The following is a 27,479-nucleotide window of genomic DNA, read 5'->3' as shown; positions in this document are numbered from 1 at the left end:
GTGGCTGAAATGGCAGAAATAATTCAAAAGGACGTTCCCACAATAGAAAGCGATTTTCCAGGCAGTTCATTTATTATCGCCGCGTTTCATTATTATTATTATTATTATTATTAAATAAGTACTATCAGCAGGTCAATGTGATGGCCATAGATTACATTCTTTCGTTGATGTCGACGCTTAATGGTCTGGACACTGTATCACAATGTATTTTAAAATTGCCACCATCTTGCTGTATGGATCGACAAGTACCCGTTTTTACCTGTAAAAACAGCGCGCTGCTTTGTCTTAACTTCCGGTTATATTTTGAACCTGTTGGGGTTATCCACCATAGACGAGACGTCATTTTTCAATACATAGAGAGAACATTCCCAGTCATGTCTATTCATAAAAGAGTGTTTTTCGGATTAATGTTACTGTCGTTTTTTCTGGGATTTATATTCCAAAGTATTTGGTATTCTGGAATATCAAGTAAGTATATCTAAGAGATTTAAATGTTACTTCTGAAGTCGAAAATGTAATTCCAAAACAGACTGGTCAGTACCGGTTCATTTTTAGTTCACCCGGCTTCAAGAAAAGAAGAAATGAAATTCAGAACAATTTAAAAAGATTTGACCTTTTGCCAAATAGGATTAGGATTTGAAATTTAATTTGACCGACAGGAAGTACAAAAATTGCAAATATTCATATTTTATTTCACCATCATAACAATCTACCTACCAACACGGCTAGAAAACATTATGTAAATGCGCAGTTAATGGATGAGTTTTAAGATCAGCTTTCAACGAGAAAATAACATCAAGAACAGGAACTATTGCAACTACAAATATCACTACAAAACGATGATAACTTAATAAAAATATTACTGAGATATAATGAAATAATAATAATAATAATAATAACAATAACAACAACAATAGCCATTGTTCTTCGGTACCATAACTTAAAATGCATTCATCCATCCATTTAAAAATGCATCCATCCATCACTACACACACCCATATATACATACGTACATGCACACACACACACACACACACACGCACACGCACACACACACACACACACACATTCATGCATACATACATACATACATACATACAGGCATACATACATACGTACTCATCAGGTGCCCTTTAAAACTTGTTAAAAATATATCTTTGTTCAATGCAGATCATTTCTACAACTTGATTAACCTCAGTTCGCTGTCAGAAGAAAAAACAGGTACGTCATTTATGGTTCTATTTGAGATCAGAATAGGATGTTGAAATTATATCTTTAAACATGCAACGTTACTTACACATAAATACACTGTCTTATTATATTTATTTCTTTGAATTCATAGAGTATTCATACATTGTGTATTAATATCAGATATGTAAATATCATTGAACGCAAGTTCTTTTGGAACTGATACTATTACTACTTCTACTACCACTACTATTACTGAAACTGCTATTATTATTATTATTATTATTGTGCACTGATAATTACAAAGTTATCACAGCTGACTTGCATCTGTACTCTTTCTAAACGTTCAAAAATCTTTTGTTCCCAGTGTCTTGTGAGTTGCAGTTATTTAGATTAGATTTCCTGTGTTACCTCAAGTAAAATATTTTTGATCGATTGTTACTCTTCTTTTTGGAGATATATTAAATACTATTGTACGCTCACAAAATAATTGAATGTATATCATATAAATTCATCGCAAGGAGAAATCATCTCAATTTAAAACAAACTGTACTCAACAGATTCAAATATATGTCCAAGGTTACAAAATAAAACTTTCAAGCTGACAAAAACAGACATTTAAGTTTAAATTAAATTGTAAATTTAAGTACATTTTCAAATTTAAAAACTCTGGGATATTTTATAATATATTTAAAGTGCAAGTGATGATTCGCAGAATTTACAGAAATAATAGCATACGAATTTAAATTGTCTGGCTTTAATTTTTTTATTTTATTGAGGTCAGATTACCAAATCCTTGTAAAGAACAGGTTGAGACTATTGAAATAGATTTATCATTAGAATGACAAGAGCCGATAACAGTACGTCTGCGTTTATTATCGACCAGATTAAGAATCATTAAGTAACTGTACCGACTGACAACAAGATGATTTTAGTGAGTCCCTATGACCTGCAGTATAGTATAGTCCTCATCTGGAGAGAGAGAGAGAGAGAGAGAGAGAGAGAGAGAGAGAGAGAGAGTCAGGTGGTGTGACTTTTGAATTACAACATTACGATTTATGGAAAATGATCAGAGATTACCAGGTTACGTAAAGAGATTCACTGGCTAGGTATATATCCAATTACATGAACATTTACTGTATTAAATTAGAATCAGGGGCGTTTTAACGACTATTACAAACCTGGGGGGGAGGGGGCGCAAAAACGTGGTGCCCGAAACTTTATTTTACGATCTATGCTATGTAGTGAAAAGCGAAAACACTGTCAGATTATTTATTTATTATCACTAAATATCGTGACTAAAAAATAATGAAATTAAACAAGTATCATGCCGAATGTGTATTGATATATTAATACTAATGAATAATGCCATATTGTACAGTATTCATTTTTGAAAGTTCATAATAAGAGATGTCCCGAGGCGGTTGGGGGGGGGGGGAGCAAGGTGGAGGATTTGCCTAAGGCGCAAAATACCCTTGCACAGAAATTAAATTTTAAAGTGTGCACACTCAAAGGCAAAGGAACGCTTTTTACAAATACACTTGAATGAATGAATGAATGAATGAATGAATGAATGAATGAATGAATGAATGAATGAATGAATGAATGAATACTACTACTAATAATAATAATAACAATAAGTATTATAATAATAACGTTAGTAATAATAACAATAATTTAAGATAAAATTGTGGGTTTAAAATCGAAGCAAAACTAACGTGCGGTACATCAAAATATACGGTAAGAATAGCTTGTACTGATACCTTACTGCAACGATAATGAAATATAAATACATCATATTTGGCTCCACAACTACAACAAAAACAACGAACATTGTGATTGATAAAACAAGCATAATTTTAAAGCGAAATTGACTGAGAGCGTGGATTAAACTTAAAGAAAAAATATTCTTTTTATACATACTATGAATGAATGAATGAATAATAATAATAATAATAATAATAATAATAATAATAATAATAATAATTACTACAATAATGTGACAGTCAAGATAGCCACCATGACACATTGGATCCTCTAATTCTGTGTCAAACATCCATAAACATCAGTGGTAACTGAGGCCAGACATCAAAAGCTTGAATTTTGTAAATCAGACAAATGTTTAAACTCTGGGTAGATTATTTTTAAAGTGACTCTGATTTTACTTTAACCCATTCTTTGTCCTGACATACAGAATATTTGCTCAATTAGCATGGAAGATATAACTTTCATGAACAAAATGTTTTCAGGTGCATTTTTACGAACTGAAAAGATGAATCAACATCACCAAATAACAAATTCTGTGAAATCATTGTGTTATTAACTGGTATCTCTGAAAATCTTACCTCCGTTATGGTATCAGCTTTATGCATCCAATTTTGAACTTTCACAAGTAAATACCCAAAAAAGAACTTGAGTACGTTAAAGACACTGTGGAACTCACTTTGAAGTTATATGTCTGGATTCAGCCCCTCTGATGTTTCTCCTATGGATAATTCAACAATCTGATTAAAATCAGATCTCATGTCCTACGTGAAGATCTGACAATGATCGCTTAAGGGCCGTGTTCTGGTGACCTATTTTGTTAACATAATTGCTTATTTTATCAGACATTCAGATGATGTATTATATCCTCGTGTTTGGAAGACTTAACAATATGGTTGAAGAGCATCAATGTGTGCCGAACGATTTGATTCACTTTCAGATTTCTGAAAGCTGCATTTCCATTGGCTAATTCAAAGGTCACCAGAACATGACCCCTAAGCGGTCGCTGTCAGATCTTCATGTCGGACAGTGGAGATCTGATTTTAATCAAACTGGACAAGAAGGATTCCTTAGAAATTGAAACTAGTATGCATGAAGAGGAGTCCAGTATGGCAGCCATTCCTGTATATATATGCAGATTATTCAAAATTTTCTTAGTACCGTAGTGATATTTACCGTCCATTGTTGGAATCTATCACCATGATGAATGATCCTGAGTTAAACCAAGTTTGTACCGCCATTCGAACATGGAACTTCGGACATTCAAAAATAACAAGACTGGTCCCGTCTTTGGATAGTGACCTTTAACCCAGAAGAAACAGTCAGTGCTCATAACACGAAAGCAAAATTAAAATAACCATCCTAAACTGCAGATGTCCAGTAAAGATATTCAAGAGGTATTCCTACCTAGATATTACATTGTCTTGTGATGCCGCATGGCAAGCTCATGTCATTAATTTGTCTGAAAAGGCTTGGGAGAAAGTGAACATTTTGAAAAAGACCGCTTGTCATTGGAATGACTGTAGAAATCTTTTATACTTCCCATGTTCGAATATGATACTTGTAGTTAGGATAATCGTACTATGCAAGAAAATGAGTTACTGGACAAAAAATGTGAGGCTTTGAGAATAGTAACAGGTGCTACCACGAGCATGGCTCGAGTACCATTATATTGGGAAGCCAGGTGGGATAGCCTGAATCATCGACGCTGTAAGCACACATTAATTCAGTTGTCTAAAATGTACCATGGTTTTCCTCCAGATTACTTACAAGATATAAGTTGATTTCTTGTTGTTAATAATGGTACTTGCACCGCTCGATCATGGAATAATATTCGACATCCTTTACCGCTCGATCATGGAATAATATTCGACATCCTTTGTGCTGAACTACACTTTATCAAAAATAATGTCTACCTTCCACAATTCAACTATTGAACACGTTATCAATTGGAACCCATCTTTTCAAAAATTTTAACTTTCCTGAATCCGATCGAACCAATAATTCGGTCATACTGTTTTGTTGGCGATAAGGTGGATCATGTTCAGATATGAGAACCAAATGCAATAGCTTAAATATTGATTTATTCCTAAATAATGTTTCTAAAAATAGGTACTGCACATTCAGGTAACTTGAATCATCTGAATTCTTTCTGCTAGAAAGTCAAAAATATACAACTCTGAGACATTGTGTTCACTTCACATTACCGACCTGACTTACAATTAAGCCATTATTACCTGGTAATCCGATTTATTCTGCCGAAATTAATACTAAAATATTTATGGCTGTGCAAAACTCGTAAATTATCAAACGATTTTCAAGTGAACAAATACATCACAACCACACAAGTGTATTTCATTTTTTTCTTTATTTTCTTTTTTTTTAACCAATACATGATCACTGGAACAATTATATATACTAGAACTGTCTAAGTACACTTTCATATTTGATTTATCTACTTTAAATCCATCGACAATTATTGACTGTTAAAATTTCTCTATAATAGATGAGACATTTTTCAACAAGCTTCCAATTTTCTAATGAATTTCCATATGTATTATATTGTTATTATAAATCACAAGTGATTTTTTAAAATACTATTCAATAATAATAAACACGAAATGTACAAAATTAAATATGGATCTCGTATCGTGACTGTTCTTAATATTTTGTTATGCATATTTGATTTAATTATATCTGATTTAATATGTATTGATTTAAATTTAAATGTCTGTTTGTCAGTTTTAAAAAAATTATTTTTCATTACATGATATTAAATTGTAAATTTATTTCCTGGAGATGATAGTCTTTCCAGAAAATAGTTTGACCTTGACTGTTCGTTTTAGTAAACACCAGGTGTTGACCTGGATCTTAACCTTGATTCAAAATTTAGTAACAACCACGTCAACAACTTCTTTTATATTTATTATTACTGCGGGACTTATAAGAGTGAGATCGAGGCTGTATTGAATACAATGCCCTAGACTTGTAAATAGTTTGAGTGAAGTAAACAACTTTTATTCTCGGAGTAAAATGATTGGGTCTTATCAAGGACATAAAGGGGCTGAGTGATATATATATATATATATATATATATATATATATATATATATATATATATATATATATATATATATATATATATATATATATATATATATATATATATATATACATACACATGACGACGTGACCCTTATCCGGGGCGTAAAATTTAATTTTTAAAACATCGTATTAGGGAAGTAAACAGAGTTGGGCTATTGCACTGGAAAGTGACTGTTGTGCCGTTTGGAGTTAATTCAAATTATTTGGATTCAAAAGGATTAATTCTTTTTTCCTGGAAAATACCTGTGCTCATGTGAGATTCTTGAACAAAGACAGCTCTAATAAAAAATTTATTCAGATTTCCGAAACTGGAGTGATATTTTTTGTTTCTACAAGGCACTGTAGACTTCAACACATTACAGGTTATAGTATACGTCATCGTCTTCCATCTTGGATTTTTCGTCGGGACTCGAACTTGAAATCATTAGAACATTTTAGTATTAGGACTTCTAAAATTTAATTCGTGGATTATTCTTGGATTAATTTTGGATTTGGTTCTTAAAGCCGTAAGTTCAATTTTTTTCACTTTAGCTGAATTTTTCAAGGGAAATAAATTATTATATTTTTTAATGCTTGTTTTTGTTTTCACTCTTCATTGTGTTCCTGTTTATTCGAGCCTAAACACGTAACAGTTTAAATTTAAGTTCCATGTACAGGGTACAAAGCACTATGGCATGCTTGACGCTAAAAGTAAAGACAAGAAGTAGTAAAACAGTAACACGTCAAAACGTACCCAAACCGAAACGTATCCAAGTCAAAACGTACTCATGTCGAAACGTACCCACACTCGCTTTAAATAATGACATAATTTGAGTGTATTGTGTTCCATAATTTCCAATGTGTATTTTAATCACCTTCAATTTTACCTTCTTAAATCATCAGTAATACTTTACTTCTTTTTGTTAAAAACCTGTGCATTTGATTAATGGTTAAAACGCATGAAGCATTCTTCAAGCATGGTTCAGTTCACAAGAATATTGTCCACGGGAAAACACATCATAAATATATTCAAACGGTAGGCCTACTTCTTACCTTAATGACGTTTTTATTAATGTGGTTTGAAGCTAGATGAGATAGTTCTATTGCGTCTACCGATTTCCATTGCTCATCAGGCTGGTCACTGTCAAGAAACACAATACGCTAAAATTGTGTCATTATTTAAAGCGAGTGTGGGTCATGTTTCAGTTTGGGTACGTTTTGACTAGCGTACGTTTTGACTTGGGTATGTTCGTTCTGGGTCTTTTTCTGTGATAAAAATAATTGTATATAATTTTCAAATTAAATTTTAAAATTTGAACATTGTTTAAAGATGATGAGGGTATATAGAAGGGATTGAAGGGATACAAGTCTAAAGGTGGGAGGGGGGATGGATGTGGAATGGACACAAGTATATGAAACGTTCCATAGATTCCTTTGAGTTCTAAGGGACACGCAACCAGACCTGCACCACCATTCGGTGCACAGTAGGATAACTGACCTCCAGGCCGTTATAACAAGATTAGACCAGGAACTCTCAGTGCTGAAATCAGAATGTTTTGTACAGTATTCAAGTGGATAAACAGTATAAAAAAGGGTGTGCCATGAAACCCACACAATAAAAAACACAAGCATATCAAAGGATCAAAACACAGGAATCTGTCGGTATGCATACAAACAGATGCACCCCTACCCATTCAACAAAAGCGCTATATTTTGAAGTCGCAAGATGCACAGAGCAAAAATCAGCTATAGCAAATATTATGAACACTGATGTCCAAGTGTGACAATCAACAATAAAACCAACTAGAGAAGGAATTGATTTTAATACACAACGAGATTCCAGTCACCCTCAGGATGACGCTACATCAAATGAAAATATTAAATACAGCGGTCTAGATGCTTGCAGTCAGTCCAGTCTTGAAGACAAAGACGTTACAGTCCAAGCAATACGTCAAGAACCTCCACGTGTAAGAACATAAATAAAGATAGATCTCTTCTGATAGGATCGTCACTAATCAATTGGCACAAAAGTATTATATCATCCTGATGTAAAATCCCACCGAGGTGCAACAATAAATACCATTACAGAAAATATAAGAAATGGATGACTCTCACTTTCGTACTGTGATTCTTCTCTATGGTGACAATAATTGCAGTAATGGCCAATGCCAAAGGGCATCGAGGATGATTGTGAAAGCTCGTTGTATGCCATTAAATATGAAAATGCGGAGTGCAAAATAAAAATTGTCTCCGGTCTACCTCCAACAAGGTATATACTCGTATCTCCAGTAAATAGTATCCTCAGTATTTTGCTTGAATACTTTAAATTACTCTTTGTTCCATAATACAGGGCTTTCTTCAAAGACAATTAAGATACAGTGAACTGACAGTTATATCTGAGAGACTGATTCCACTTATCCAATATACGTACCGCTCTGCTCCATAAGAAGTTATACCGATACATGCAATTTATAAAATTTGCCAGGCGTGGGTCAGGATACTGTAATGTGGACAGCAGGGACATCTAAATCAGAAGAATCTATGTAGAGAGAAGATTTCTTGCTGTGTTTGTAATCCACTAGGACAAAAACATAAGTCATGAACATACCTATAGGTAAAAGGCAAAGATGTGAAGGCCAATACAATATATAACCAGCAATAAACAGGATTTGAACCTTTGTACACTTCTGAATGTAAATATTATGTAAATATGTTTCAGGCATTATCTGATTTGTGTTCAAAGTATAACTTGTTTGCACGCGAAAGCTGTGAATTACAAAATACAGATATGTATAACATATACTCATGGAGAAACGCCAACGCACAATACAAATGACTTTTACATAGTAATATCTTCACTAGGCCGATAAATTAGCTCCTCACCATTGATGATATTGGCCGGTAGTTTAGGGTCTGATAGTTCCTATTCATTCAAATCTGCAAAAATCTGCAGTCAATCTTGTCTGTATATATCGATGTACATTTCATTGACTTACCGGTAGTTATCGCGGCTGTGGAGCTACCGTTTTATTGCTGACGTTTATATTATATTTCCGGACCCAAACCTATGGTTGGAGACTTGTAATTCCAGGTAGAATTGCTCAACCCGCTGTGATGTGACCTTTATGAATTTTGCGCTAGATATGACTGTTACCAAATACCGGTAAGTGTCTAAAGTGTATGCAGGTTTGTTCTGGAAAGATTTGCATGCAGCAAACTTGCACATTTTGAATGAACAGGGGACATCATATCTACATATCGTCCATCAGTATCAACACAGATTTGGAGGGTTGATTTATCTGACTATATATACACTAACAGACTGGAAAATATTAGTGAAATGAAATTACCAATTTATGCCATAAGTGACTACCATCCAGTGTGAATAGCAAGACACTCTCCACATATCGTTGTGGGTCATCACACAAAAATAAAGTATAGAGATATGACACATTTTGATAAAAATGAATTCTTTGACGACCATGTTGATGCCTTTCCGTGAGATTGAAAATATTTTTGATATTAATACTGCTCTTGACATGTGGTATGGACCTTGTAACAAGGCTTGAAACAACCATGCGCCAACAAAAATAAAACGTATCAAACACGAATATCAATCTAAATGGATAACTTCTGAAATCAAGGAAACAGGACTTAAAAAGGGGATTAATTTCATAGAAATAAAAAAAATGGAAAAGCTATAGAAGATGGTGAAGTAAACTTTTTGATAAATGAGTCAAAGAAAATTTACTATGAAACTTGTATTTTCAAATTAAAAAATATTCCAGCTCCGTATCCCTGAGATTTTTAGCCGATAAAATTTCATTCAAACACAAAATTTTAACAACATAACTATTTATATCTTCTGTTATTTTATATATTTCGAACTACATTGACAATCAAAAATATATTACCTTCAACGTGTTTATTTTTGTGCAATTATTTCTTTTGTCATTCAGGTTTTAGTGATATTTGTAGCACATCATATCTATAGACCTTTCCGTTACTGTTTTACTCGGCGCGGCCATATTTGTATCACATGAAATTACGCCATTGCGGTAATGATAACCGTCCAGTCTAAGGTGCTGGGGAAGCGATGTTAGTACAACGTTTACTGTACATATCATTTATTTGCACAAGTATTTAGGTTAACTAAATGCATATTAACACAGAGGCTGCCCCCCCCCCCCCAGTCTTTGTATTATCTAGCGGCACCCTTTTCATATGCAACTAAAGGTACCGACATGAGTAATCCAGGTAAGGACCGTTACTCTTGCGCGATGGTTAACGAGTCAGAAGATTCAGGAAAGTAAACTACCAGCAATGGCAGTAAGCAGGCGATGACAACTTAGACGTTTGTTTTATCAGCATTTATATGATACCAAATATGGCTTAATTTATGGAACATGACGAAAATGCACCAAATAATGCAACAAATTTGCGACGAATAGAAGTTAAGTCATTTGAACGACAAAAGTTTATGCTCGTATTGGAACTTTGAATATTACCTTCAACATTAAAAGTATTTAACATTAAAAATATGACTTATATGAGTTGAAGATAAAGCAATACATAAAAGATAGCAACTGGTACATAACTGACAGCCGAAGCGGAAAAGCGGAACACGTTATTTTGAAAGCTAATCTGTATGATCGTGCGTAAACCTTGGATATTGACCCTTAAGATTAAAATTTGCTCCCTTAACCCTTCTGTAAACAGCAGAAAATTTATTTAGCGTTTAATACATACCAACTATAGCTTTATTAAATGCAAGATGAAGAAATATATATATATATATATATATATATATATATATATATATATATATATATATATATATATATATATATATATATATATATATATATATATATATATATATATATAATAGGCGACGGGAATATCACCAGCTAATTTGAATGACGATGTCACAGCCAACCTTGGGACCCATTATTCGCATACTATAATCCTTTTCTTAAAAATTCTAAGGAATGTTACAAATGATGATAAAATTTTAAAATTTATATTTCGTGTTGAATATCGGTTATGTATCAAATAGATATTAAACGGAAAAGGCCGAAGGTGTTCCGATCAGCAGTGCCAAATGGTGTTGCCGAGATCTTTTGATAACAAAAGACCTAAGTGGGGAGTTGCCAATCTCTTTGTTATATATGTTTCTGGTTTAACAGTGTATCACGTTGAAACAAGATATATTTTTACTAAATATCCAAAAATTTCATTGTTGTTATAATTTTGGACCTTTACAAGTGTTATTTCATATGATTTGTTCGTTTTTTCCCAAGATTTTAATTGTAGGTGTGGGGTTTTAAAACAATTACACTTAGTTTATTCGATCTACGTTTGTGGTTTTGGATAGTACTCCGAAAGTGAATGTAGGATTGTAATCGCAGTCGGGTGCTATATAGTATATTGAGAAGTGTGTGTTGGATAGTATGTGTGATTACATCTCCATTCTTTAACATCATACCCTTTTCGTTGGATGGCAGAGGTGTATATTTGGGCAGTGTTCAAAAAGTGGGTGTTAGATTGTACATGTGGTGTGTCTGGATCGTATATATCATGTGTTGGATTATGATGTTTGTATCGTGAAGCATATGATATGAATGAAAGGGAATGAAATCACACAAACATATTATCCAGCACTCTTTTTGATATACTATCCGACATCAGTTTTTTTACTACAATCCAACACGCACCCATCCTATCGAACACCCATGTTTTGAGTAATATCCACCATCCATAACGACTACCCAAAACGCATCTTCTGCCCAACGTAAAGGGTATGATGCAACGTAAATACGAGAGAAATTAGAAAAACGTACTATCCATCACTCGCGTTTTGATTAATATCCAACACCCAAATTTGAATTAGTATCCTACCACCATGATGAAAATGAGGGTGGATGAAATTACACAAGCATACCTTCCAGCACACACATTTTGATATAATATCCAACATCCACTTTTAGATTACAATTCAAACACACAGTCCTACAATCCAGTCCCCATTTTTATTACTATCCATCACCTTTCTTTTGATTACTATTCAACACCCACTTTTTGGGTACTGTCCCAACACCACATATGTACTATCTGAAACATCTTGTGTACTATATAAAAACACCACACCTACTATCCAAGATTATTATAATTTGTATTATTATTATTGCTAGTAGTAGTAGTATCATCATCACCACCATCATCGTCATTATTATTATTATTATTATTTTTAAATATGATAAATCTTGATATGTAGGGGAGAGGGATATAGAATACCTGCCCCATATCCCCCTCTCTATATACACCTACTATTACACCTTAGCAATTTCTATACATCTATTTGTTTATTTGGAGAAGGATGTTCTCATAGACATATATATATATATATATATATATATATATATATATATATATATATATATATATATATATATATATACTAAACGTTTATTCAAATCTACTGAGCACATTTAAACATATAGTAAATTAATGTCAAACTGTCATGGCAATAGTCTGGGCTACTAAAGTCACATTAAAATTTCTATGTACAGTACAAAAGTGATTCATTTTCGCTAACCAAGGTTCCGATGTATAAACCATATCTACACGCGGATCGATAAGATATTTATGTGCTTCGCGCAGCTGTAAACCAATGCATCCAATCAAAATCAAGTTGTTCAAATCTTAACACTCGTAATGAAGCAATTTTCCACTGCCGGTTCGTGTTTGTACAACTACAGCCTTTCACTATAATACGCCTATAATGGCTTCTCTCTGGTGCGTAGTCCTGCTTTCGATGCTAAACTTACAAAGTATCCTTTTTATAGTCAGTTGTCTGCACCATTTTCGCCGATGCACAATGTACCGCCGTTACACGCTGTTGGATTGTTGGCATCACATACTAAGTGAGGCAACTCATGAAATCCAGTAGATGTCGCCAGGACTAAGCACTGAAATACCTGATCGATCCACCAAGATGTAGATATGGTTAACATATCCGAACATTCGCTAGCGAAGATGAAGGTGATTGTAGTTCACCTCCTAAATAATAACACTGTTTAGCAGTAGTAATCAATCACGGATCACCACCTCATATCTAAAAGTAGAATGTAGCCTCATCGTCAGACAAACAGATTATATTGTGGCTGGCCAGTACTATTATTTTATTAATTATAAAATACCGTACGTAAACAATAGGAATAAAATAAAAAGATTTATATTATTATAATGACGCATTAATTAAAATAGTCATTAAGTGACGATCGTAGTAGAATGTATTCTAGTTAAAACATTACCAAAGAATGTCTGAAATTAAATTATAAACAACACCTACCCCTCCATAAATATGTCACACCCACCTCTCCATAAACATGCGACACCTACCCTTTCTATAACAACAACAAGAACAACAAAGAAGTAAATATACCACCAAAACAAGCTGCCCTTTTCTTTTTAAGTTAAGTAGTTGAATTATATTTTTAAAACATTCCTTATTTTGAAAGTCGGAGCCGGCAACGCTGGACAAATATCAGTCGTTTTATAACCTGGATTTTCAAAGATGTTTTTATAATTTAACTTCATACATTCTTTGACAATGTTACACCCAAAAAATATATTACTATAATAGATTACTTATGTATTCTTCTTATTATTGCTTCATTTATTTTGATTTAAAGTTAATTTGCTGGAAATCCCCCTCATCCATTTCTTTGCCTCACACCTTTTTTTGCATTTACTCATCTGTTAAAGTTTGTGATAAAAATGATCTTGTGACCAATAATATGATCTTTTTATCAATCCAGGCCCTCGAGCCCTTCTATGAATTGTTTAACATAATTAACGTCAAATGACGAAGTAGCGTGTGCTCAAACACGGGGAAAACAGTTTTTACTGTCAGTTAAAATCACAAGATTTTTTTTCGAGGTCTGTGCGGTGTTTAAGATCGAATTTGAAACGGTTTGGTTGTTTTATATTATTCAGAATGAGCAGAGTTAAAAGAAATAGTACCAAATATACGTAATTCTTATAAATCACTTCAAAAGATTTACAGATGAATCGTGCAATGTTTCTATTATTAGTACTATTATTATTATTATTATTATTATTATTATTATTATTATTATTTTCATTAGTAGTAGTAGTAGTAGCAGTTATTGTAGCTGTAGCAGTAGTAATTGTTGTTGTTGTTGTTGTTGTTGTTACAGTTGTAATAGTCATCCTTATAAATCTTTACAGCGTCAAACAATGCATAGAGACAGGAAATAGTTAATCCACTTCCATAACAACAGTCACTGGCGTCACTAGGGTTGGTGTCACCCAGTGCGGTAACTCATGGTGTCACCCCCATGGACCTCCCTCCTGCACAAAAATTCAAATTTTTTTTTTATAGACAGTCATTTTGGTGTCACCCCCTCTGATGGTGTCACCCGGTGCGGTCCGTACCCCCGCACCCCTCTTGTGACGCCAATGACAACAGTGTTTCACAACCATTATTTAAAAGTCCATCACTTAGAAAAAGGTGAAGACAACAATAAGGTTATCTTTTCTTGCCAAGGTTCCGATGTGATAATCCTATCCACATACGGTTATCACATCAAAAGCTTGCTTAGGGAAGAGGCAATGAAGTCCACTGAAAGATATACCAACTGTTTGTCCGAAAACAATATGTTCGCATGGGTTTGCTAGTAAAACTTTGGCAGTAACCCCAAGAAGAGTAATTTTAATACACGTAATGATTAGATTCTAGACTCGCCGAGCTATGCTATCTACAAGATACACAAATGAAAGCCAGGTATGCAACACAGGTTAATAAAAACACGATCAATGAATGTGCTGCGTTATTAACAGGTGTCGTGAACTAGCCGGTTACTGGGTTATAAGGTTGGCAGCTACGATAGTGATAGAGTGCTTTCCGAAAATCCGAGGTACAAAGAAACATGTTAGAAAGTGGCTATTATTTAACAGTGAACAAGCAGCAGAAGAATTCAGAACCCTAGGAAAGAGTTCGTCAAGCGAAATACATGCACCCCTACAACAATCATAGCACATTAACCATGTCACGTTTATGGGTGGTTTTTTAAATTACCGACGATGGAATTCGATTACCTCGATAAGAACTTGTTGTTGTTGTTGTTCTAGGGTTTAACGCAATTTTTCAGCACAAGATAGGCTATACATGGCTGCCAGTATAATTGGTGGAGGAAGAACCCTGGAAAACCCAGGGAAGAACCATTGACCCACGAGAAGCTACTGGCAGGCTTTCCCACGTACCCACGCTAGCCGTCGATAAGATCTATTAGAAACGATTACTGCCGCAGGCGAAGTCATCTCTTTTCCTCTTTCTTTCACTATTGATGACAGTAGTATGGCTCCATTACGTCAATGCTACTCAACCCTCCTATTGGCCCATATTGACGGAAGGTGATCCAAGGGGCGCCTTTCTTCTTGCGGCTTGCTGGGCCGGCAATAAAATAGAGGTTAATCGCAACATTTAAACAGCAAGTAAAAGCGTGAAATTAAAGGTGTTCTGATTGCCTTACATGCCGTAAACGACAACCGTAAATGACTATAATCCCAAAACTACTACTACAAACACAGGCCTTCTCAAAGGGTCTGAGTTCATATCCACAACCTCCGATTCATTAGCCTTAACTGAAACCTCAGAATGGAAACCAAAAACAAACAAAAAATATGAAGAAAAAATTCATACAAGTATTAACATTAAACTTGGACTATGCTAAATTTGGGATGAGTAATTGTGTACCTTATGAAAAAACAATCAAAAGTCTCATGCTGTTTTATCTTTTTTTTTGTACAAGAGAGATGTGATAACTTAAATTTTCAATCAGTGACACTTTGAGATGACGCCCACCCCCATGATCACATTACACAACAAATAATTTGCTTTATCCACTCTTCTAAAAATGCATAAAAAACTTACTTCACGTCGCCAGCGAATGATATTTCAGCTACAGAGAGCGCTCCGGTGGCCTAAGTGGTTAGAGCGTCCGTTTCGGGTTCGAACCCCGTCCCAGTCATATCAAAGGCTCATAAAAACGGCAGTATCAGCTGTCTCGCTTGGAATGGTACTCCTGGTGTCGGGAAAATGTGACTGGGTGGGACATGACGCTACATGTTTGCTGCATGTTGCCCCAGTGCTAGACATCACTTTAGTTTAAAGTGCTATTCTGCAGATATCATAGCGATATGACTATACAAATTGCTAAAGCTACGTTTAAAACCCAAATCCCACCTACAGAAACACGACATTAAATACACCATGTTAGCGGCAAGGATTGTCAAGATGGTCATTACCAGACACGTACCCTGATTTGATTGCAGGTCTTGACCTACATTTTTACATACCATAAAAAAACAATTGTTTGTAACGGACCGACGATTGGAATCGCTAAAAAGTACTATAAAAAGCGATCAGCAAATGCTGACTTTGATACAGACTATGATTCAAAGATGTTTGCAATCCATCTGTGCTCGAATACTGAAATCACTGAGATCAACACTCTTTAGAAGACGGTCTAATTTTTAGAGGTAAAAATTTAAGTGTGCTAGGATTGTTACGGGCAGATCACTATCTTTTTGCTTGGAATGTCTAAAGATATGTAGGAACCCTTATCCCACATGAATTCCCACAATGACCATATCAGAAAATTGGTACTGACACTTGCACTTTTAATGGTAAATTGACCTTTTGACCTTTTGACTGTTGACTGTTATAGTCATTACTTTGAAGTTGACTTTTTGCCAGATACTCTTAGTTATACATGCGAAAATTGAAAGTGTGCATGTCTCCTAATGGCATGTGAGCAGTTTGCGTAAGCGATAATGGTTCACAACGCTCGCCCCAAGAATTAACCAATTTTTCGAAAGAAGGGGTATAGGAGCACACGACCTCAAACCCATTACATGCTATGTCAAACGGACTAGCAGAAATAACAGTTTGTATTAGTGTGTGTGTGTGTGTGTGTGATTTGGATTTTTAACGTAGCTTTAACAATTTTTCAGTCATATTGCTACGATGTCTGCAGCGTGGCAGCTTATAGTGATGTCCAGCACTGAGGCATCATGCCGCAGACATGTGGCACGATGTCCCACCCAGTCACATTATCCTGACACCAGGCCGACCAGTCCTAACACTAACCTCTTAATGCTGAGCCCAAGCGAGGTAGCTGTTAGTACCATTTTTGTAAGTCTTTGGTATGACTCGGCCTGGGATCGAACCCACGACCTCCCGCATCCGAGGCGGACGCTCTAACCACTAGGCCACCGGAGCGGTCAGTTTGTATTAGTAAAAGATCGTTTAAAAATGCAAAGGATAGCAAACAAAACCCTTATCGTGCCAATCTTGAATATAGGAATTCACCCCCGATCGTGGTTACTCCCCAGTCCAGCTGTTACTGTGTAGGATGGCTAAATACGTTATGTCTATGACATACCTATTTCTCATGACCCGTAGACTCAACTATCGTGCAACAAAAAATGCAGAAATTGGACAAAATGCAAAAAAATATTTGATGGGAACTTAAATCCCTCCGTATAAATGAGTGTAAGAGTTTGGTAAAATATGGAATCTCGCTTGTTATCAAATGTCACAACGATAGGTCATTTTCCGTTCAAACTATGAATAGTGGTAAAGTTATCTGAGATAACTCCGTTTGCTACAAATATCTGGGCGTGTGCTAGAAATGAACCATCGAATTGTATGTCTCAAACAAATACCTTTGATAACCCCATTTAAAAAGAATTCTTACGGAGTCAAACATGCCAGAGCTGACCTTAAAAACAAATGCCTTATGTAACACGGTCTGGCAGAGAAGAATAACCTTGTACCAATCTGATTAAAATCAGCTGTCACAGTCCTACGTGTAGATCTGACAAGCACCGATACAAGGTCATGATGTGATGGCCCTTGGAATTTCTAGTCCACTTGTTTATTCGTAACCCATCAGATAAAGCATCGGAAGTTCATGTTAAGGAGCGGTAACATTCATAGTCATATGCTCCGAAAAAAGTCGTCACTTTCCGAAATTTGAAAATTGTAATTTAGTTGATGAGTCACAAGGTCTGGAAAACGTGACCGCATATTGTTGTCTGTCAGATCCAAATATAGGGTTGACGTCTGATTTCTATGAGACTGTCTTGTACACGATATCTTGAAGATTAATGGATAAGCAAGTGGTATTGTAATAGACTAGTTAGTTATTGAAAAATAAGGCTGATAAGACCTGGATTCGATTTAGAAAGTGCATGCAACAAGATTAACGTGTGTGAACCATAATGTTGTTAAGGAATATATATATATATATATATATATATATATATATATATATATATATATATATATATATAGCATAATTTTGGATCATCATTTAAAACTTTTATGAAACACTTTTTTAAAGTAAATGAAGACTGTTATATTGTCCTATTACAGAATTTATTATAATGTTGCTATGATTATAAATATGTTAACGTTGAAATTATAATACAATATATTCGAATCTATTTTGATAAGTTGACTAAGTTTCAATATTTTCATGATGAACCAACATAATCACATGATTCATCATTTTCTCAGAAGGAGGGAAATGTAGTAATATCGAAATAGACTGCCTATTTACACCATCTCTGAATAGTCATATACACAGTGTACTTTGATACGCATGCTCCAGGATTCCCGCTCTGTTGGCGGTTTGGCGCATGTTGGAATGAAGTAGACGAAGCAAGACGCTTGCATTAGACTAGCTTTTTCACTTGAGATTCACAATAAAACCCACCAACAAACAATATAACTGCTATTATTATATATATTTCATCACATTGCAGACACAGTAATATCCTTTTTTTATTATCAAATAATCTAATGTGAATGCGTTAACATCTGCTACCACGGCCTTTACGGCTTAGATTACTATTTCGATTTGTCATAAGATAATATTAGCGTGGTAACGGTCTGTTTTTAGATAAGGGAAGTCTTTGTACGTCGAAGTTTAGCCGCCATTAAATGCAATTTATGCAGTAGAGCACCTTTAAGGAAACACGCTACTAATGAAATGGAAAAATTGGAACCACCCCGGAAATGGGTGAACATAAAATAGAGTATATATGGGTCTGGCTGACCAGGATTGGGTAATAATTTAAGTTATGGTGTAGGAAAAAGAATCTTTTGAGAGTTTATCCTAGTTATAAGTGAAAAAAATAGAGACTCTTTTAATTATGGAATTTCAGACTTTTAACAGTCTTGAGTTTGGAACACTCATTACTAAAATTAACACCTGACTCTTTGGTGCGAAATGAAAGCACATGTTTCAAACACATGCAGGTCCAGAAAATGCCTAGGCTCATACCCTTTCCTTTACACAGAAGCTGACATCCTGGTTTCATCTATACTGATAAACAGAGGTTTGATCATGAGCACTCAAGTTGTTTAAGTTATTGGTTTTTTAATATCATAATGTTTGCATAGGTTTACTATGGGAACTGAATTAGTACCGTTAGTCCTTAATGATTGCTAAGCTTCTTAAAAAATCAATGGGACACTTAAAAGTCACTAGGACTAGAACTATGGCTCCTAAATTCACTAGGACTCTTAAAAGTCACTTGTACAAGGCTTCTCAACAGTCACTAAGAGTAGGACTCTTACAAGTCACTAGGACTAAGACTCTCAAAAGTCACTAGGAGTAAAACTCTTAAAAGGTCACTGGGACTAAGACTCAAAATTCACTAGGACTAGGACTCTTACATGTCACTAGGACTAAGACTCTCAAAAGTCACTACGATTAAGACTCTCAAAAGTCACTAGGGCTGAGGATCTCAAAAGTCAGTACTAGGACTAGGACTCTCAAAAGTCACTAGGACTAAGACTCAAAAGTCACTGGGACCAGGACTGTCAAAAGTCAGTAAGACTAGTCACTAGGATTAGGACTATCAAAAGTCACTAGGACTAGTACTCTCAAAATTCGCTAGAACTAAGACTCTCAAAACTCACTAGGACTAGGAATCTCAAAAGTCACTAGGACTTTTAAAGATATTAGGCGTGAGATTAATGATATTCCCACCATAATTTATTTAAATATAAATTAGGAAATGTAGAAATTAGTTAACCTGTACTATATCATAACCATACTTTTCCATTTTTGCTTTAGACGATAGGACACCTGTATTATGTCAGTAATATTGAAATTTGCATAAGACAGTTTTAGAGAACGAGGATAATCAGTTCCAACGTTTCTAAGCAAAAAAGTATTGTTTCTTTTGAATAATGTTATTTTATTATTGTCTATATTCTTTTTATCTACTTTATTATTAATTCCATCTGTTTCTGGTGTTATCTGTTGTTATGACATTATAATCTGTTTTGATTGTTTCACGGTTTTCTCTCATTCATCAATACTTCATTGTAGCAGACCAACGTTTTAAGACGTTCTTTATTTGCATCTACTTTTACTATCTGTTATGACTTTTCTTTTCAGCAGATAAGTCCTTTTGAGAGTTACTAAGTCCAGCTCTTCTAACGAATTGCTTAAATTTAAAATAGTCAGTCACATGTTTCTGCTTTCATCGATCTAATTGTACTTTCGCTCACATTAACCTTATTTCCAAAGTCCTCTATTTTTCTACTGACTTCTTCAAAGTCATTCTTCCTCTGTAATTATGAAAGTCTATAATTGACATCGGTCACTCTGTCTTCAGCCTTTTCCATGTTATTCGCCTCTTAGTCACCTGATATATCGGAGTAAAGGAATTTATTTCTTTACCTTGTATTATCGAGTGTTATCAAACTAGTAATCGGGCTGCGCAAACCACCCTCTATCCTACAATAGGTATTACTTTGATTTTACAACGCAATGTATTTTGTCATTAGTTATACGAACATCTATGTATTAAACTTTAAAATTTACACTATAGTATTTTTTTGCACAAATCCACGTTTGTTTGTATACACACCTTCCGCCGATTTCGACAACGAAAATCATTAATGTGATATAAAATGCACAGAATTATTTCATTCACCCATTTATAATTTCTAACCTCGCTATGACCAGGGTGGCCCTAAAGCTGTCATCGTCTGTACGTTCCATACTTAACGGAGTTTCGACACTAACACGGCGCCATATCGCGTACACTATGCACGAGTCTATTTCCCTTCATCTTCCATTACAACACCTTCAGTAAATAATATAAAATCTGAAGTATGCCTATGACTATTTGTTTGAGGGGTTTATTGTTTGTTTGTTGGTGTTTTTGTCGTTTTTTTAAAGAAAAGATTTTGAAATCTGGCCAACACATGAACAAAGGCTATAGGTTGAATTATTTGTTTTATTTTTCCGTTTTTATTTTGTTAAAGCGTGTTCTCTTTTTTTTCCCCAAAGCTTTTCTCTTTCATGTCTTATGTGTCTGTTCTTCTCAATCGATCGATCGATCGAGAGTGTCTGTCTGTGTGTGTTCAGGATGGTCATTTTCTTTGCATGGATCAAGTCACTGATGGGTTTCATATGCTATTTGTAACATTTATAACAACTCTTTTTTAATCGAATAGTATGCGCATGACATGAATTACAATAAAAGTATCCTATTGCACTAAAAACGGATATGTCTTGCATAAAAAGTTATATATGATATAGGTTGGGGACTTGGAGATTTCAGAATTGTAAGTATGGTCTCTATTATCTCAGATAAAACAGTGCCAAAAATATTCTTACAAGGTCCACATTTCATGGAGGATAAGATTCCATATATTAGAACACAATGGAGCTATGAAAGAATTTCCAGCTGTTACAGGTCAAACTATCTACGAGTTTTATTCCTTGCAATAACAAGTTTGAGTCTGGTATAAAATAACGTAAAAAGGATCCTTATGTGGTAATTATGCTGAATTATATATTAAAACTGATACAAGGAACTACTTTTTAATGAATGTATATGGATCAGGTAAAGACTGTGAATACTTTTATACTTAAAGCAATTATATTATATTTGAATATAAAAATGAGTCTATTATTATGTGATGACTTTAACTGGGTTCAAGATCCAGAATTAAATTCATATAATTATTGAAATGTAAATATAAAAGAAACCTTGGTCTTGTTGATCCAGTTGGAGAAATGATCTACACGTGGAAGTAAAACTCCTGTTAAACAAGTTTGACTGGATTTCTGTCTTGTGCCTGGATCTCTTATGCTAAACGTAGGAAAAGCGAAAGTTGAACGGTCCGACCGAACAGTTATACTATTAAATTTGTTGTCCAAATGATTTCGTAAGAGATGAAGGTTTGTGGAAATTTAATGACAGTTTATTGGAAGATATAACTATATTGATGAGATCAAAAATTGCATGGACATAATAAAAAGACCGTATGCTTCACCTGATTATGGAAATATTGACAATGTATTGAATTCAGATCTAAGATTTCCGTTATCATGTTCATTATTTCATGATACACTGTTGATGGAAATACATGAAAAAAAAAACATTTTTATGCCTCATTAAAAAATAACCTGAAAATTAAAAATGGTAAAGGAACTTGTGAAACAAATATGGTTCTTACGGATTGGTTCCATGGGACTTTGTTATTTAGAAATGTTGGAATCCAATAAAAGAACTTAAACACATCAGAAAAGGAGAGGTTCGATCAAGAGTGCAATTGCACAGGCACTTTATTCTGGGGTAAACTAATGTGTACACTCACGTGTTATATAGTGAGTGTACACATTAGTTTACCCCAGAATCAAGTGCCTGTGTGCAGTTGGTAGAAGGAGGTAGAAACTGACAAGATAATTTTGCCATCTAGAAAAAAAGAAATTATGCGGCTAAAGGAATTACAAAATTAATTAAAGACGAAAATGAAATCATTATTAGTCAACTTGATATTATAGGGGATGTAAAGGAGTGTTCTAAACTATATAATGAGGAGAAAGAGGTAGAATATATATATATATATATATATATATATATATATATATATATATATATATATATATATATATATATATATATATATATGCTAATTCTATCAAAGCTAAAAAGAACTAAACATTCATAATACTTATTACACGCCCTGTAGCGCTGTTTCACACCGTACCGCCCAGTTTAACTGCTTTCCCAAAACGTTTCATATCAGACGTTACCTTATACGTTTTCAATGTATCATTATCAAATTCAAATTAGATTTTAAAAATATACATGATGATCTGTATGTAAAAATAAGGCTCTAACTGTTATATTCATCTTTATGTCGTTAAATTATTATGATATTCCTTTATCAGCTGTTGCACTAAAAGTCATTGCAGGACAAGGGTAAGTAGTGACACGTACTTGATGCTTTGAGGGATATTTTTAATATCTGGATTCCATTATTTATTAATGAAATTTGATGAAGTTAATTAAGTAGCTAATAGTGTACTTAATTTATTTGTTGGTGTATGTGCATGCTTTTTATCATATATTTTGTGGGCATTACATTCGATGCAATCCAACGTCCATCTCTGTTCTGAAAAGAAAGTAAGGGCCGAACAAATAATAATCAAAGGGGTGTGGCATAGGCCAGTGGTGCAGGTCTATCTTGAAGACCAATGGCACAGAACCAAGACCACAGGTTGAGTGCTTAAGGAGTCATACAACTTTAAAGATCAGTGGAGGTATACAAAAGTCAGAGGTTAGAGGGTGATGAGGGGTAAAGATCAAAGTTCAAGTAAGGAGACAAGTATCCTAGGTTGACGGTCAGAGATTACGTGGGTAAAAGATCAAAGGTCAAAGGATAAGGAAAAGTGACTTTTTTCCAAAATACAAAATGGCAGATAGCCACATGTTAATTTGAAAAACAGTTGAAAATGTATGCGGCTGGTTAACCGGTTTAAACCAGTTAGTAAGTGGTCTCACCTGAAGGTTTTACATACTACTACATCCGATATGGTTGCAATGGCAGCCGTCTTAAAAATATTGTTATCATTAGTACTCTTAAGCCAATGATCCTTTTGACATAGATGGTCATAGAGGAAAATGGCGTCATCTGGCATCCAATAAGAACGACCTAGCGGCCAATTTGTATATCTTATTATCGTTACTCCCAATGAACGGCGGGTCATATCGACATAGGCTTTTCGCTAAAAAGACTTCTTATAATGTATAATTGCTACTCCTTATAAATGGATGGCCTTCACGAAAGTTTTTTTTTTCATTCAACGACTTGTAATGATGGACCTAAATGAAAATGGAGTCGAGCTAATATAAAAGCGTAGACATAAACACGAGGTTATCACGAAAGACTTCTTATGATGTTAAACTTTGTTAAATGAAAATAGTTCCCGAAAACCATTAACATGGCCGCTAAGCTGGCTATATCGAGAAATAAATATTATTGCTACTTCACTTTGAAATAAGTTTTATATCAACAATTGAATTTCAGTAAATGACCTTTTGTGATGTCTAGATTTACCTCAGTGAACATGGTTCCCATCGGTTATTGGTATGGATGCAACGTAGAAACTTTTGTTATTGCTACTCGTTCCGAATCGGCATTGACGCTTTTTATTAAAAGTATTTTTGTGTTAAAATGCTCCTAAATGAAAACTATGTCAATATGACATCCAATATGGCGGCATGACAGCCCTCTTGATCTTTGCTAACGCTACTTCTCCTGAACCAAATATCGTAAAGAGACGGGATTTTATTTAAAGACTTCGTATGATGTCTAGCTGGTCCAAAAGAAAAATTGTGCCCGTCAGACATCTGATGTGGCTGTCATGGCTGAAATCTTGAAAATAGTTTTTTCTTATTTTACTTCTCTTCAATGGATGGTCGTGTAAACATAGGTTTTTCCTTACAGGCTTCTTACGATGTCTAGTTGGACCTAAATTAAAATCGAGATATCTTACATCCAAAATAACCGCCTTGGCTGCCATCTTCAAAATCGTTTTATCGTTGATTTTCTGAATGTATGGTTGTATGATCAAAATGTTATCGCTACTTTTTATGATTTATGGTTGCATTAAATTGAAACGGTTCCATTCAGCCATCTAATATGAACGCAATGGTGGGACTATTGAGAAATCTTGCTATGACCGTTCCTCCTTCATATCTACAACAGGTTTTCACAATAGAGTTTCTTATGGTGCTTTGTTGGTCCTAAGTGAACACGATGCTCATCAGACACCTAATATGGCCACCATGCCTGACATCTTGAAACATTTCGCCATCGTTACTCATTCTGCATTGATGGTGATACGTCATTCGAAGACTTTTTTTACGGATAGATGCTCCTACATTAAACTGGTGTAGACCTGACATCCAATATGGCCGCATGGCAACCATTTTGATATCTTGCTATAGTTACTTCTTCTCAACAGATGGCTGTATTGAAATATGATTTTCACTAAAAGACTTTTCATAATGTCGAGTTGGTCCTAAATGAAAAAAAGGCACGTCAGAGATCCAATATGGCCGACATGGTTGCTATTTTGAGTATACTTTTCCTGATGTGGTGGTCGTCGGAGCATGATATTTCCATTACAATGCTTCCAATAATGCTTAGCTGTCACAAATGAAAAATTGTGCCCGTCAGACAACCAAAGCAGACGCGACTGATGCAGTCTCGAAAATGGTTTGATCGCTTCCGATTGGAAATGGGTGATTATACTGACGTGAGGTGTTCACTCTAAGACTTCCTATGATGTCTTAAATGGCATTTATATCATCTCCTATGGTTGTTTCAGCGGCTATCTTTAATCTTGATATTCATGGCCCGATAGTTGTGTTGACATGGGTTTTCACTAACAAATTTCTTATGTCTCGTTAGTTCAGAATTAAACGAGATCATCCGTCATTCTATATGAGTACACTAGCTGAGATATTGAAAATCTTGTTATTGCTTGCCAGCGTGAATGGATGATCGTATCGACTGAAAATGGTGCCAGTAAGACATTTACTATGACCATCTTGAAAATCTTGTTTCTGCTACTCTCCTGCACATGGTACTTTCCTTAAATAACTTCTTATGATGTCTACTTGTTCCTAGATAAGAATGGTATGGACCTGACATCCTTTATGACCGCCACGGATGATGAAACGCGTAAGTAATCAATCTCTTTGGTTTGGAGTTACATTTTACTTGTAGTTACATTTTACTGAGAAAATATATATATATATATATATATATATATATACGGTTACGGGGCGTAAGATATATGGCTTGTGTCTTTTAATACAACATAATCTTAGCCAATAGCCTCGAAGCAAAAATTAATATCAAGATTATTTTAGTTGATCCTCTTTTTTACATTTTATTTATCCCTATTTAATTTAAAATTATGACACATTGATTGCATATCTGTTGTAAACTGCTTATGAATTTAAATGCCATCATGAAAGGGGTAATATTGCCTTTGAAGCGCAAACGGAATGCAAACAAAGAACATAAATGAAATGCATAACAAACGCACGAGATGTGATGAGCGTAATATGAAGGAAACAGAGAATGCAAATGTGAAACTCATAACATAGAACACGAAATGATAACGAAAAATAAATTAAACGCAAATGCATTTGTAGAAGAGATTTTTAAATTATGTTTATCTGGATTTCGAGCTGCCGCTAAATTTCCACGTTAGAATTTATTTTTACACAGTAATCCGGAATTAGATGGTTATTTCTTTGCGTATGACACTACGAACAAGGCGTGTAATCGTTCTAACAACTACCATTAATATAGCGGCATTATCACATGTAGTTGTGTCGTTATCATGTGAACAAAATGGAAATCTATAAAGATTTACTCATGCAATTAAAATTTTACTCGATCACCTCTGTAAAATGAGAAGATACGACAAAATTAGTTCTTTCCACTTAAAACGAAAATTTTAACGTTTATAAATGAATTCCAAATTAATTAAAATGAAAGGGAATACTGAATGGAAGTGAGGAATGCAAAAGTATGATTGCATTTCTGAGACCGTAATCTAAAGCGAAGCGATTATGGATGAAATGCAAAAGCGAATGATGGAATGCAAACGGAACGCAAATAAAATGCAGAATGAACACAACTTAATTACAAATGAAGCTCACATTCAATGTAAAGCAAGTGTTGGTCAAATTACTTCTTTCAGAATTTGTACTTTAACGTTCATGCTCAACATTTTGAAATTGTTTATTCATAGTCACGATTCAACGTAACAAAATTATAAATTTATTTTCAACAAAAGAAATTCATGAAAAGGTATAATTTTTAAACCAAAATCATTGATTAAAGTAAAACATTCTTCTTGATTTTGAATTAGTCTCAAATTGATTCAACTGGCAACATCACAAACTGAAAAAGGGACACTTAATTACCTTTATAGATGAAAATCCTCCTTACGAAAAAAAAGCTTTTGGGTCTCAATGCATTTTTATATTTGCCTAAATGTTATTACAGG

General features: G+C 34.4%; 1 protein-coding gene across 1 annotated transcript in view; it reads left to right on the top strand.

Annotated features, from left to right (window-relative positions):
* The first annotated feature begins 338 nt into the window (after window positions 1-338).
* The window catches only part of LOC149805533 (glycoprotein-N-acetylgalactosamine 3-beta-galactosyltransferase 1-like), a 74,262-nt gene continuing 47,121 nt past the window's right edge, over window positions 339-27,479 (top strand). Inside the window, exons 1-3 of the mRNA XM_089936358.1 lie at window positions 339-468; window positions 1,171-1,221; window positions 26,084-26,137. Of these exons, the coding sequence (XP_089792484.1) occupies window positions 375-468; window positions 1,171-1,221; window positions 26,084-26,137 (199 nt within the window). The 5' untranslated portion in view covers window positions 339-374. The remainder of the gene's footprint in view (window positions 469-1,170; window positions 1,222-26,083; window positions 26,138-27,479) is intronic.

This window comes from Sinohyriopsis cumingii, chromosome 2 (assembly GCF_028554795.1).
Source record: "Sinohyriopsis cumingii isolate HCF-2022 chromosome 2, ASM2855479v2, whole genome shotgun sequence".
NCBI lineage: Eukaryota > Metazoa > Mollusca > Bivalvia > Unionida > Unionidae > Sinohyriopsis > Sinohyriopsis cumingii.
This window is presented reverse-complemented; position numbering and strand designations above follow the sequence as displayed.